The 15,557-nt window shown below is 32.1% G+C and overlaps 1 protein-coding gene across 9 annotated transcripts in view; it reads right to left on the bottom strand.

Annotated features, from left to right (window-relative positions):
- RELCH (RAB11 binding and LisH domain, coiled-coil and HEAT repeat containing) overlaps nt 1-15,557 on the bottom strand; it is a 128,623-nt gene that overhangs the window by 71,599 nt on the left and 41,467 nt on the right. For 5 of the 9 annotated variants that reach the window (XR_005022936.2, XM_036876694.2, XM_036876695.2 and 2 more), the window contains exons 3-11: nt 15,187-15,258; nt 15,021-15,076; nt 14,803-14,916; nt 8,053-8,256; nt 7,860-7,951; nt 6,935-7,216; nt 4,157-4,232; nt 3,097-3,192; nt 2,926-2,949 (exon numbers count right to left, since the gene is read on the bottom strand). Coding sequence is in view for 8 of the 9 variants with exons in the window: in XM_036876694.2 (XP_036732589.2) it covers nt 2,926-2,949; nt 3,097-3,192; nt 4,157-4,232; nt 6,935-7,216; nt 7,860-7,951; nt 8,053-8,256; nt 14,803-14,916; nt 15,021-15,076; nt 15,187-15,258 (1,016 nt within the window). In the remaining variant the exon portion in view is untranslated. The remainder of the gene's footprint in view (nt 1-2,925; nt 2,950-3,096; nt 3,193-4,156; nt 4,233-6,934; nt 7,217-7,859; nt 7,952-8,052; nt 8,257-14,802; nt 14,917-15,020; nt 15,077-15,186; nt 15,259-15,557) is intronic. The other 4 variants (XM_036876698.2, XM_036876699.2, XM_036876700.2 and 1 more) reach the window with 3 other exon arrangements.

Genomic DNA, 15,557 nt, shown 5'->3' with positions numbered 1-15,557 from the left:
CCAGTTGTTTCTATATACTAGCAGTGAACAATCTGAAAAGGAAATTATGGAAAAATTTTCATTTACAATAGCATCCAAAAGAATAAAATATCTAGGAATAAATTTAAACAATGAAATGAAAGATGAAACCTACAAAACATTCCTGAAAGAAATTAAAGATATAAGTAAATGGAAAGAATCCCATCTTCATGAATTAGAAGATTAATCTACAGGTTGAATGTAATTCCCTATCAAAATTCCAATGACCTTTATGCAGAAATGAAAATTGAGTATCAAACTGATATGGAACTGAATGGCTAAACAATACTGAAAAAGTAAAAAAGAAAATTAATTGGAGGACTCATACTTCCCAACTTCAAAACTTACTACAAAGCTACAGTAACCAAAATAGTATACACAGGCCTAACCATAAACATAAAGACCAATGGAACAGAACTGAGAATGCAGAAATAAATCCAAACACCTATAAACAACTGATTTTTGACAAAGATGCCAGGAGCATTCAATGGGGAAGCAATTTTCCCTTCCATAAATGGTGCAACTGGATAACCACATGAGAAGAATAAAGCTGGACCCCTGCCTCCCTCTATATACAAAATGTTAAGTCAAGATGGACCAATGACCTACAAGAGCTAAAGCTATTGAACTATTAGAAGAAAAGACAGGGATAAATCTTCCTGACCTCAGATTTGACAATGGATTCTTAGATTTGACACTAAAAACTCAACAAAAGAAAAAAGTAGATAAATTAGACTTCATAAAAATGAAAAACATTTGTCCATCAAAGGATATTATCAAGAATGTGAAAAGACAATCTACAGGATGGGAGAAAATATTTGCAAAACATGTATGAGGTAGGGGTTTAATATACAGAATTGTTAAGAACTCTTACAACTCAAAAACAAAGATGAACAATGCAATTAAAAAATGGGCAAAGGACCTGAAAGAGTACATTAGAAGCTGGTAACATCTATTGTATGTGGGATAGTGGCTCATGGACAGGGGAAAATGTTTTTCTTGTATATCTTTTTATGTTTGTATTTAAAAGTTTAACCACATGAACATATTACTTAATTAAAACCTTAAATCCTACTTCTAGTCTTTATTTATTTAATCAGCTAGGATATTACTATGATCAGTCAGTTTATTAAAGGACATTTTAATTGTATTTACATACCAAGAAGGGCTTATATTGATAAGAGAATATATAAAACTTGAGAAATAAAAAATTAATCCTTCAATAACAAGATCTTTTAAAAATATAGATTTAAGGAACTAAGATGAAATATTAAATAAAAGTAATCCTGTATCAGGATGAAATAAAAATTTTGTCCTTTTATGCCCTGGGACTGGTTTCAAACCAAATCAAGATATATTTCATTATTTACCAATTTAATTTTGAGGGAATACAACTTCAGTATACACTATAAATGGTAAATTTTCTGATAAAATAGAATAAGGTACAAATAATTAAATAAACTAAGATAAATGATCGATTCTTCATAAAATTTTAAGTATTTAAATTTTAAATATAAACAACTTAATATCAGCCAGAACAGTATGTACATCATACCACAAATGAAATAAGTGTGTGTATATCTATATATATATATGCTTCTGTATATATATATATATTTTTTTATTTATTTATTTATTTATTATATATATATATATAATATATCTGATTACTGTTGATTCAAATTTATAAATACTTCATGCAGTACAATCATATTTTAGGTAGATTGTTCTTATGATAAAAATAGGAAAAATTTAAAAAGCTTAAACTGTATTCATAACAATTAGGTTTCTGTGATATTTGAAAGGATTGTATTAAGGAACGATAGTTAAAGGGATGCAAACATTAATGCATTGCATGGATTATGTTACAAGCTGAAAAAGGAAAAGAAGCTCAAACACCATTCTGCCAGGCAGAACTGCAAAACAACATGAAATTGGACACTGATCCTTCAAGACAGAAAATTTTCCACACTTAGTATCTCACAACTATTTTTAAATATTAGGTAAGATAAAACCATCAGTAAGAAAATAGTCATTTTTATACCTTTTAAATTAAAAATACCTATAGGTATAAAATATTTTAAAGCTCTTCATGTAAGTTTTCTTGAGGATCAGTACAAATTTCTTGGGCTAAATGGATAATTAAGGATAAGCTTTATACAAGTTTTGCCAATGCACTGTGTACCTATCATACTGTAGGTCCCATGATTTATGATTGAAATCAGTGGTAAATAGTAATAACTGAAGAAACTTACATGATACATTCTGAAATATTCTTATCCAATTTTTTATAAAAAATTTTGTTAACTGGAAATTGACTTCATAAATTGAATAATTCAAATAAATAAACTCGTTTGCAAATAATCACTTCTGTCATTTAGATGAGGTTATAGATAACTTTTCATTAATTTTTTATTGGAAAAATATAACTCCTAAGAAAACTTTCTATAGTATTTATGGCTCACAAACATAGGCTATGTGCACTAAAATATATATATTTGCTACTGTATTTTGGATATATAGAGCATTTGTCAATAACAGGTTAGCAACAAGAAAAACAAAAAGGTGCTTTCAAAAGTTATTGTAATTAATATTATAACTATCCTATCATCCAATGTAATTGTTGCCAAATATAAGAAAACTGACATTTATAATAATTAACTACAAGTACATTTAAGAGTTACATTATTAGTCCCTGTTAATTTTCAATACAATGAGAAGCTATTTCTGTAATATATCAAGCATACCATATCAGAAGCAGAGAAAAATTAGTTAACTGTAATGTAAAAAATGGACAGTATTCATGGTACATAAATGGACCTACAGTAATAGTTAGTGTTGCAGAAGGTAATGATGCTTAAGCAGAATTGTAAAAACATGAATACCATGCAGTTTTACCGAACTCACCTGACAAAGATGTAAAACCATTCTCTAGGAGCAGAGATGCATGCACAAAAGTAAGAATATGATTGCAAGTAATAGACTTCAACAAAATTAAAATATAACACTAAACTTCAAAATGACAAAAAATGGACAACATGATGAGATGACTGGGGTAAAATTACTTCTGTGTCTCACCTCTCTCTTTGCCAACAGTACATTAGGAACAATGTGTGGCAGGCAGCGTCCCAGCATTAACATAACACTTTTCTCACTGTCTGCAATCCGAGACACCTAGAAAACCAAAGAATTAATAAATGATGACAGTGAAAAACTTCTGTACATGCTGGTACTTAGAAGTCCATGCTGTAGACCCTGCCACCTCTCTTCCACACACCCAAAATAACAACTTACGATGAGGATGATAAGGACAACAACTGTGTTCCCAAACAGGATAAACATTTTTGTAGGCCAGAAACGGATTTAAAACACCTGTAAAAAGGAAGAGTGAAGCCAAGAAGGCCTGCTAGGCTTCAGTTCTAGGAACAAGTAGGGGTAACACAGGATTGGGCAACTTCAATGGTTTTTCTTTTGTTCTTGAAAAGATGCCCACAAAGCTACAATCTTCGCCGATGGCCAGAGTTTACATAATGGAGCTGTATGTAAGGAAGGCCCAAGGAGGCCGACCCAGTCTTACAGTGAGGATTATCAGAATTGCATCCAAACCATTCTCTCTTTCATAGTCTCAATGATACTGCAGAACAAACATGTAATCAATTACAAAACAGCTAGACTGGGTAAAGATAGGAAGGGTGGAAAAAAACCTCAAGATGAGCCTGCAACAATTAGAAAGCATTTAAGGAAAACTGACCTGAAAGCTAACAAGCTCAGCAATCACACAGTCACTCTTAATGAAATAAAAATAATGGAGTAACCTAAAAATAACTGAAATATAAACAATATGTACACTTACATTTGGTTTTCTGAATTACACCAAAAAGAAGAATATAGCCATGTTAGTAAACATAACAGAAATTAGACTGAAAAAGGTCACTTTAATACTAAAGAAAGCTTTAATTCAAGGAATAGAAATAATCAACAACCCTCCTTAAAAGTTTAAAATTTTAGGAACTATTTCTTAGAGCATTATTTTAAATAATAGATTTGTATTTGAAATAGATTTATCACAGCTGTTTTTGAATGAGATATTAAGAAGAAAAGACAAATGCTTTAAGAAATCTGCAGAGGTAAAACTTACCTCTGATCCTAAACGGCTATCTGCTGACATTCGACAAAAAGAGAGTAGTGCTTGGTGGAAAGCAGGAGATAATTTCCTAAGAAGAAAATATTGGATGAAAAGAAGACAATATCAAACAGTTACCATTGGCAGTGAGAGAAAGTAAGTTGCATGTTATAACTCCTATTTCTGCATTAATCCTGATCCACAAATATTACCTGGATTGCTCAGCCACCAATGACTTAAAGGACACTTCACTGGAGAATTATACAGGCAGAAAAATCAGCAGTAACTGCTGATCTTAAAATAATCAGATGTTATGTGAATGAATGGCCTGTACATGTTAGCGGATCAAACCTGAAGTGGGATAGCGTATCAGTGACTACTGAAAGTTCTTAGAAAATCCTTAATGAGGACTTTTTCTTCCCCAATTCTCTATGGTTCCAGAAAGAAGGTTTACCTGGTATGTTGCTAAGAGGAATCAAAGTTTTGCAGATTTATATAATGATAATGATACACCTTAATGGTAGAAACCCACATAAAAGAAATAAAAATTTAAGATAAATGAAGTTCAACAGTCATGTTGTTTTTATAGAAGTATTTTTTGTAATTAAAAATATTTGTCTAGTAATGGGGTATGTGGTGGGGACTTGATAATAGAGGGAGTCTAGTAACCATAATGTTGCTCATGTAATTGTACATTAATAATACCAAAATAAAATATTTGCCTGTTTATGTTTAAAATAAAAGTTAAAATATTTCTAAAACAACACTGGTCTCTATGTATTAGTATTCATAAAATTATGACTATGAGTTGTACTTTCTGTGCTCAAACTACAACATAAGGGGCTAGCACAGAAAGCTAGGTAATAGACATTATTTAGTATACACAACAAAGTGTCACTTGGTAATCGCTATGATCACAGTTAGAGCAGTGTGCCAAAGCTTGAGCCTGTTTGCTCATTTATGATCCCCTTCCATATTCTTTCAATGGAGGGAGCCATAATCTGTCAAACTGCCGAAACCAGAAACAACAAATCAACCTTTATCCTTCCCCTTCTTTTAACCCCAAATTCAAAATTGTTTTTACCTTCTATCTATCTTGCAAATCTATCTACTTCCTTCCAATACAGGACAGGCCTCAATCATTTCTTACTTGGATTCTTCCAACAGATACCCTATTGGTCTCCTTTCCTCCAGTCTTGTTACTGCCCACTTTATCTCCACCCTAGAGGACTCTTTCTAAAAATTAGATATTATCATGTCCCAACTCTTTAAAGTGAGTTAACATGGCTTTTATGACTTAGTCTTTGCTTATTTTTCCAACTTCATCTCCTGCCATTCTTCTCAACAGCATACCTTGCCTAAATATTACTAAACTATTCCTAGTCCCCCAAATGTAGTGTTCTTGCGCATGCTGTTCTCCCTTAACGGGAACCCTTCCTCGCACCTCTGCCTGGTTAGCTTCTGCTTTGTCTTCAGGTCTCAGGTTAACTCAACTTCTTCCCTGAAACTTTTCCTGCTCTGTTTTCTAGGTTAGGTGCCCACTGTTTGTTCCTAAAGCAAGGTGAACTTACATCACTATTCTTCATATGTTTATTACAATTGCTTGTCAGTCTCTCTCACACTGTTAAGGTTTGTGACTGTGGGAATACCATGTTTTGCTTACCATTATATTCCTTGTTAACTCTGCCTGGCACAGAGTTAAGAGCTAAAAAAAATTGGTTGAACAAACTTAAGCATGTTCCTCTGGAGAGTGGTTTTGGATTGTTAGAAATATATGGAAATATTACTAAACATGAAGAAATATATCAAATGCCATTACTGTTGAGTGTTACAACATATTTTTATAACCGTAACTTATCCATATTAGAATTAAGTGCACCTTGAGGATTGGGCCATGTCCATTTCAACTATGTAATCTCCCTAATACCTAAAAATACACCTGGTAGATACACAAGAAGCTGTGGCTCATGAGTGGCAAGCTTTGCTTAAAAAAAAAAAGTCAAATACTTTTCACTAGTAATGAATACTAAAAGCAAATTAGTCATGCTTTCCTATTATTCTGCAACACTAGGTATAATAATTGTTGAACTGGAGGAGAAAGCTTGACTGTGTGGCTTAGAATGTACCACAGGATATTTGTGAAGATTAAGTTAGCATATATATAAAGCATTTATAGCTGTGCTTCACACATAAAAAGAGCTCAGTAAACATTCCTTTCTCATTTTCTCACATTGTAATTTTAAAAAGTTTTTAATTACATTTTGCCTTGTCTGCTAGAAAACAAGACTGTGAAGGGCAGGGACCATGATTTTCAATCACTGTGATGCAAAAAACCTGAATAAATGAATTAAGAGCATTAATGATACATTAGTAATGTTAACAGGCACTAGAAAATGGACTAGGAGTAAAAAGTGTTTCCTTCTTTCCCAGAGGCAACCATGCAGTACCAAAACCTTCTACTGACTCTGATAATGACTGAAGGATAGAGAAAGGTAAAAAGCAGTGGGTAAATGTGTTTACAGAACACAGAACATACATATTATTTATGGGTTTTAAGTACTTGGCTAAGATAGAATCTACCCCATTTATATTTTACTCCTCTTTAATATAATAGAACTTAGTAATTACTTTGCAATAGGTCTTTCTGTGACATGTACTTTGCTATGTGTACACTTCATGCCAAACATAAAAATTCAGACATCTGATTTGCAAAATAAGAACCGAAACTCTTCCAGTTTGACAATGTACTAAATAGTTGAAAGATGCATCTCAAAATTTAGAATGCATACTAACCTATTGGGTTTATCAAAATGGACGGTGTTTTTATTTGATGGAGAGGAAGATGGCATTCCTTCTTTTTCTTTCCTAGAGAAAGAATTTGGGAAATTCTCTTTATGAATAGTGGAATCAGCTTCATCTGATTTTGAAATGATATTCTTGCTTTTTTCCATGTCTGAACTACTTATAACTGGATTCTGTTCACTGTCTTCAGAGTCTTTGTGATCCAAAGAAGGTTGAACAGAGTCACAAACTACTGGGAGAGCAAACTGTTCATTTTTGAGGACGTCCATTTCACTGTAGAAAGAAAGAGAAATTATCAGAGAACACATGTATTTTTTAAAACTTTGGTAAAAGCATAAACCTCACAGTGGGTTTACTGCTTTAAAAGCATAACATAGTAATAGAAAATGGCTTGGCAACTGATTAATCTTTTCTGTACCATATACACTGATGCTTCACATACCTCTAAGTATTAGCTACAAACTTACCAATGAAGCATAAAAATGGTCTTAAATTTTAACTCTGCTTTGGATTAACACTTAACTTTCTTTTCTTCATTTGTATAAAAATGGCCTTACTTCCATCTAACCCACAGGATTATTTTAAGAATTAAATGAAATAATGAATGGGAAATATGTTGAACACTAATGTGAAGGAATTATTTTATTAATATATTGCTACTACTCGGAAGTAAAAAAAAACTTATTCCTTGGTTCTAAGGCTTAATTGACTGTATGATTACTACATTGGCTTCTTAATTTTTTTGAGGAAAAGGGCCTATTAAAATATAAAGCAATTATAAGGCTTTCAAAAGCATTAAAATATGAAAAATTGTGTCTTACAATTGAAGTATTATTTTATATATGTATATAACCTGCCAACTCCTTTAAAAACTTTAAGAAATAATTATTTTTAGAAATAATGATTAAGTACTAACCTTTCAAGTCTTCTGATTTGTTCCATCAAAGACCATTTCTCACTATTTAATAAACTAATTTTATCTTCTAACTTCTGTATTAGCAAGGAGTTCTAAAATCAAAATGAGAAAAAGAAACTCAAGATCTCATAGTATGCTTTTATATAGTTTAAGTCGTTTTTGTGGACTTGAGTAATTAGTTACTATCTCTCACCTCTACAGTCTGAGACATTTCAAGAGTTGGAGGAAGACTGCCTAAGACTGGGGTAAGAGCCTCTAATTCATTTTCTTCCACTCCACTGGCCACATCCACAAGATCTTTCCCAGATACCTGATGATTTCCAAAATCTCGGTAGAGCTGTAATAAATCTGGAGGTTTTGGAATGTTTAATCCTACATCATCCCATAGTTCAAAATCCTAAAAGATAGAAAAATATATACATATAAAACTCTGTGAGGCAGTTATATCCTCCATTTTTGAGATTCATTTTATTCCTTATTGCTAGTATCTTGAAAACCTAACAAAATCATAATTTTGTTGTAATGTTAAAGTGTGTTCCAAGTGAGTTAACATCATTAAACTTCTATCTTCCACTGCCCAACATTATTCCTTTAAGTTTCCTAATATTCTAAACAGGTTTAACTCTCAGATGTCAAGATGTTGGACATACAGTATTTTTATTAAATCTCTTACAAATGTAAGTACAACTTTAAAGCTTGTGTTAACTTTCAAGCTTATAAATCATGCTTAAATATTTGCATGAAATCACAGAACATATTTATCAAGAAGGTCTTATTTCATACGTTGCACCTATTATTTATAAATAAACTAACTGATGGTATTAACTTTATTCTTCCTTATTAATCCAACACATTTATTTGGTATAATCTCTGGTGGGTAAGCAACAATTTATTCTTGCTGTAGCTATTGCTATCTAATTTTTACTACTAATATTATTCTGGCAATTTTCAGAATCCAAATAGCTGTTCTTTGATTTGTTGTATATGGAACAATTTTTTGAATCCAATTTAATACAATTAAGCACCTCAAGCATTCCATGGGCAAATCTTTTTTTGAACAGCTTTATAAGGTTCCAGAGTAATCAACTACATGCAAACACACTGTCCTACCATTTTCTCTTCTACTAATACATCAGCTTTTAGTACTAATTTGATATTTTATACTTATTCATAACTCATTTATGAAACCCTCTTTGAGAAATCATGGCATATGAGTTTTCTAACTGTGATACTCTTAATCCTTTGTTGGTTTATTTGACTAATGGGAATAGCTATTACTGAGGGTTAAATCTGAAGCAGGTATTAAAAGTGGGGGCTTTGGTGAAAAGCAGACCCGAGTATGAAATTCATATCTGTCTCCACTTACTACCACTATAAATTAATTTGAAACTCAAACATGTCATCTACAAAATGGGTGTAATACTAACCTCTTAGGGTTTTTGTAAGGAGAACATAAAAGGTACATTAAGGCCGTTAACACAGTGGTTGGCCTGCAAGAAGAACTAAACAAATTGAAGCTTTTAATAAGATTGTTAAATGACTATTACACATATTATTCAAATGCCCATTTATTCATCTATATTCACCCAGTATTTGTTAGATATCTCCCCTGTGCTTAGAAGCAGGAATAAAATATTGTCACCATTCAGGGGCTTCCATAGTTAAAGAGAAGGGACATAAAGAAATAGGCAGAATCTAGAGCATAATAGGTGTTATGACTGAAGAATTGTCAAGAATTCAGAGGAGTGAATTTCTGTCTTGAGGTGGAGGGTGTAAGGAAAGGTTTCTGATAGGTGATGTCTATGCACTCCTTGGGAACCAAAGCTCTGAGAGAACCCGATAGCCCTTCTGTTTGGAATGACTGTAACGAATAGGCAAAAGATAATGTTGGAGAAACAGAAAGTTAAGCTAAAATGAAAGTTGAGAGTGCCTATAAATTTAGAGTAGATAAGGAAGGAGTTAACAGTAGAAGGCAGGAGAGATGACTGACACAGGGGGAAAGCGGAGATATTAATATGGTGAAAAAAACAGATGTAGTGGGAGTAAGACAGTGACAAGATCCAGAGTGTGCAGTGGAGTATGGCATTTCCTGTAACGGAGCATAGAGCAATGCTGCTGGGAGCAAGGGAGCTTCTGGTCTGATTGTGAGAAGGACCATCTTCTACTTGGAAAATACAGGAAACGGTCCTCAGCGAAGAGCCAAGTTTTACTTAAGGCAAAAAAAACATTCTGAGGACAAGTTGAAAACATAGTTAGTTTATTTATGATTAAATAAAACTTTCAAATAACACAACAGAAAGGATGGGAAATAAATCAGTCAAAAATAGAACTGGCAAGAGGGAAGCAAAGAGAAGTAATATAACAATTGTTGGCAGATAAAAATATGAGAAAACTATCAATATCTATTGAGTGATTACTATACATGCAGATACAGAGGTCAAGAAAAGATTCTTTTAGCCTCAAGGCACTTAGCAACTACAGGGAGACAAGGAGATAATTTCAGGTAATGATAAGTGCCATGGGAGGATAAAATAGCAGTATATGATGGAAAATAAAATAGGATGAAAAGTCATAAATTCTGGCCAGTGGCAGAACATGAGAGGAGAAGGCTTTAGATAGATAGCACTGCTTATAGGTCAGGTGATATTAGCATTGAATGTTGCTTAATGGTTAAAGAACAGGTTATTGATGAGCATTTCCACTGCCTTTCTTAAAAAACAGCTTTACTGAGGTATAATTAACATACAATAAAACTGTCCAACTTAAATAAATCCACAAGCTCATTTGAAATGTACAACTTTCCAAGTTTTGACATATGTAGTCACCTCTGAATAGATCACCAATGAAGACAATGAACTTGTTCACTCCCAAAGGTTGTCTTGGGCCCCTTGGTAATCCTTCTTTCTTATTCTTCACACCTGTCCTGTTCCTAGGCAAAAACTGATGTTTTCTGTCATTGCATACTAGTTTAGATCTCTTAGAATTTTACATAAATGGAATCATACACTAAGTACTCTGGTTTCTTTCACTCAGATTATTTTCAGATTGATTTATGCTGTTTTATCTGTTAGTTGTTTATTCCTTTTTATTGCTGAGTTGTATTCCACTGTAAGGATACACCAAAATTTTTGATCCAATCACCTACTTTTGACATTTGGGTTGTTTCTCAGATTGTAACTATCATAAGCAAAGCTGCTATGAACATTGTGCAGGAGTCTTTGTGTGGACATGTTTTCATTTCTCTTGGATGATAATACTCAGGAATGCAATGACCAGTTCATACAGGTGGTGAATGTTTAACTCTTTAAAGAAACTGCCAAAACGTGTTCCAAATACATTCCAAAGTAACTGTACCATTTTGCATTCCCACCAGCAATGAGACTTCCAGTTGTTCCATATCCTTGTCAAGATTTGGTATAGTCCTAGACATTCTACTAAGTGTGTTTGTAGTATCTTATTGTGGTTTAATTTGTATTTCCCTAATGACAGAAGATGCTAAATATCTTTATCATGTGCTTTTTTGACACCCATATATGTTCTTTGTTGAAGCATGTGTTTAAATCTTCTGTCCATTTTTGTATACAGTGAAGTATGGTTTAAATTTCATTTTGGGGGGCATATATCAAACTGTTCTAGCATCAGCTGTAAAAAAAATTACACTTTCTGCATGGAATTTACTTTGCATTTTGTCAGAAATCACAAGATCATTTGTGTGTCAGTTAATCTCATGACTATTATGTTTCACTGATCTATTTGCTCATCTTTATGCCATAAGACACTGTCTTGACGACAATTTCTTAAATTAAGGTTGCTTAAGCCCCCTAACGTTGATCTTTATTAAAGTTGTTTTGGCTATACTAAGTTCTTATATATAATTTTTCTAAATCTTCCTATATGAATTTTAGGATTAATTAATCTCTACAAAAATACTGATGAAATTTTGACTGGGGTATACTGAAAATACAAATAAATTTGAAGGAAACTGAACTTTGACAATACTGAATGTTAATGATCTATGAGCATACCATACCTCTTCATTTATGTCTTTATTTTTCTTAGCATACTTACAATAATTTTCAGTGTACAAGCCATTATCAGATTTATCCCTAAGTATTTCCTATTTGTAAATGGTATTCTTAAAATAAAATTCTATATTTTAAACAGAAATTTTCAATTTCTAATTGCTATTATACAGAAATACAACTAATTTTTGTACTCTGATTTTGTATCCTAAAAGCTTGCTAAAATTAATTGCTTATTAGTTTTAGCATCTTCTTGCACAATTCATAGGATTTTCTGTATACATAATCATGTTAGCACTGAATAAAGGCAGTTTTATTTTTTCCTTTCCAAATTTTTTTCTTTCTTTTGCCTTGCAGTGGCTAGAATTTTCAGTACTATGTTCAAAAAGATGTAGTGGGAGCAGATATCCCTGCTTTGTTCTTTACCTTTCACAACTAAGTGTGATATTAGTAATAGGTTTTTCCATAACATCTTTTATGAGGCTGAAGAAATTCCTCCGTATTCCTAGTTTCTTTATAATTTTTATGGGGAATGGATGTTTGAAAATGTTTTTTCTGCATCGTCTGAGAGAGTCATATGATTTTTTTTTCTCTTTCAGTTTCTTAATATGGTGAAATATAGTGACTGATTTCCAGTCAACCTTGCATTCCAGATAAACCATTTGGTCATGATGTTTTAGCTTTTTTACACATAGTTGGTTCCAGTATAGTTAAATGTTATGTAGAATTTCTACATCTATGTTTATGAGGGAAATAAGCTCGTAATTTTCTTTGCTTGCATATTTTCATCTGGTTTTAGTATCAGAATTATCCTGTCTCACATAACGACTTTGGAAGTATTCCTTTTCTCTTCAATTTCTAGAAGTTTATGAATAAGTGGTATTATTTCTTCCTAAATGTTTGGTAAAATTCACAAGTGAAGCGATCTAGACTTGGAATTTTCTTTGTGGAAAAGTTTATAAGTACAAATTCAATTTCTTTAATTAAAAGTTTTTAAATCTATTTCTTCTTGAATAAGCTTTAACAGTTGTCTTCTTTCTTGTAAAGTTGTTCATAACATTCCCTTTTTATTTTTCTAATATAAGTAAAACCTATAGTGATGTAACCTAGCTTATTCCAGATTTGGTAAAATGCTTCTTTTCTCTTTTTTCCTAATCAGTCAGGCCACAGAGGTTTATCAATTTTACTGATCTAAAAAAAAAATGTGTTTTATGGATTTTTCTCCACTGTTTTCTGTTGCCTGTATCATTTGATTTATACTCTCATCTTTATTTTTTCCTTTCTTCTGGTAACTTTAGGTTTCATTTAGTTTTTCTAGTTTCTTCAGGTAGAAGCAGATTTCACTGATTTGAAATGTTTCTTCTTTTCTATTACAAACTTTCAGTGCTATTAATTTTCCTCCAAGTATTAATTTAGCTATATCTTACGAATTTTTATATACTTTGCTTTCATCTTTATCTATCCTTTTTTGATTCCTTATGTGTTATTTGGAAATATTTGTTCACAAATATTTAAGGTTTTTCATATAATCTTGTTACTGATTGATAACATAATTATACTGTGATCAGAGAACATACCTTGTATTACAAATCCTCTTAAGTATTAATACTTGCTTTATTGCCCATAATATGGTTTATGACCCATATGTATTTGAAAATATGTATTCCACTATTGAAGGATGGAGTGTTTTATAAATTTTACTTATGTCAAGTTGTTTGACAGCATAGCACAAATGTTCTCTATCCTAACTGTTTTTCTATTACCTTGCTCGATCAATTATTGAGAATGTCAGCTTGAAATCTCTGGTAATTTTTGCCTTTTAATTGGGAAATCTAGATCATTTACAATTTAAAGTGAGTAGTGCTATGGCTGGGTTTTAAATCTACCGTCTTGTTATTGTTCTTTATGTGTCCATCTATTTTTTGTTCTTCTTTTCTTCTTTTTCTGCCCTCCTTTGGCCTCTCAATGTTTCTCACATATTCAACACTTTTCTATTTATTGTTTAGTTGATCATTTGCCTAAATTTGTGATTTAGGTTAATCATAAACATAACTAAGTTAAATTATAATCATAGTATAGCATAATATTAATGTTAGTAAATGTAAGGTTAATGTCTTTTGCAAACAGTTCTGTAAAACTACCATTTAATAAAAAATAGGTATTTTATCACATTAGTTTTTGTCAAGTATATTAATAAGTGAGGGAGTAAGTGAACTGCTATTTCCCTTATAGAATCTCTATTTTTGCTAAACAATCCCCACAATATTTATGGACCAATGGAATATACCTGATTTACAAATGATGGTCTACTGACTTCCACATAATAAAATCTGTGGTACTTTCCTAAGGTGCAAGATTCATGGATCCATTAGCACTAAGAAGTCAAAATCTTCCAAAGTTAGGAGATAACACCAAAACAAGCCACCATGTCTTTCCTTGCAAGATTTTATCAGGAAAATAAAAAGGTTCTAAAATCGGCTCCTATTCAGAGAAACACAACTTACATTTTCCTTCAAAATATTCTCTCTTAATTGCTGTTATCTATTATCTTACTTGTGTGATTGAGGAGGATTTTAAACTGATTCGTAAGTATCTATCAATCTGCACTACCTTGTAGATGTTTTGAAGTAAACAAAAAAGCATACTTTATAAATACATGCAAATATTAGTAGATTATACAGTTACTGGGGAATCATAAAAGCTACCTGGAAAGAATGAGAAGTCTTCATGAAGAAAGAAGAAATCTGTAAGCCAACAGAATACTAGACTGGGTAGGCAAGGAAATGTTGTATTTGGTAAACAGTCTTAAAGAATTTTATTATAAGAGTAAGGTTAAAAAAATTAATGAAATTAAAAAGAGAAAATAAGTACATTATAAGATGAAAAGGAAATGAATAGTTGTTTAAAAAAAGTAATTGTACCTGGTCATCATTTTCATCTGAAAAGGTTATTGATGTAAGCTTGTAGTTATTCTTCAACAAAAACTCATTGACTAGGAAGTTTAAAGCTCTCTTTTCAAGAGGTTTGATTGGCTCCTGGAGGCAAAATAAAGGACAGATATAATACTGTAAGTTTTCCTCCTTCAATATTCATGCTACCATTTTATGTGGAAGATACTTTTAGATCTATTTTCACCCACCTGAATTTCAGGACTTGATTTGTAATTTTTCCGTTCCTGTAAAGGAACTTCATGTTCTGGTGGAAGAAAATACAAATAATATTTTACTGTTTTATATTTGGAAATATCTCAGCTACTTCTACATTGTCAAAGTAGAAAAGTCTCAAAAAAGTTTTATGTACACCACCTGCAGCCTTTGTCAGGTTGGCTCGGAGGGCCTGAATGGTCTCCTTGGCTTTCCGTAGTTCAAACTCCAGGACTGGACAGGGATTTGGAATAAACACACACAGGCATCCAACCAAGAAAAGGGAAACAAAAATAAAAAAATAAAAAGCAAGGATGGGTATGAAAAAAAAATACAATTTGTATTGAAAACAGAAAGCATGCAATCTTTATGAAACTTGTGAACGCATGCAGCAGAGTTGATTTGCAAGCAAACTGGTGAATGTTTTCCATAGTTTTAGAATTCAGGGGACTACTGAGCAAATGTTCTAGCTGTCTGACAAGGAAAAGCTCTATTTAAAAATAAAATCTGTGGCATACTCTCATTTAAGTAAA

This window comes from Manis pentadactyla, chromosome 6, assembly GCF_030020395.1.
Source record: "Manis pentadactyla isolate mManPen7 chromosome 6, mManPen7.hap1, whole genome shotgun sequence".
Classification (NCBI taxonomy): domain Eukaryota; kingdom Metazoa; phylum Chordata; class Mammalia; order Pholidota; family Manidae; genus Manis; species Manis pentadactyla.
Note: the sequence above shows the minus strand (reverse complement) of the source record. Positions and strands in the feature narration are given on the sequence as shown.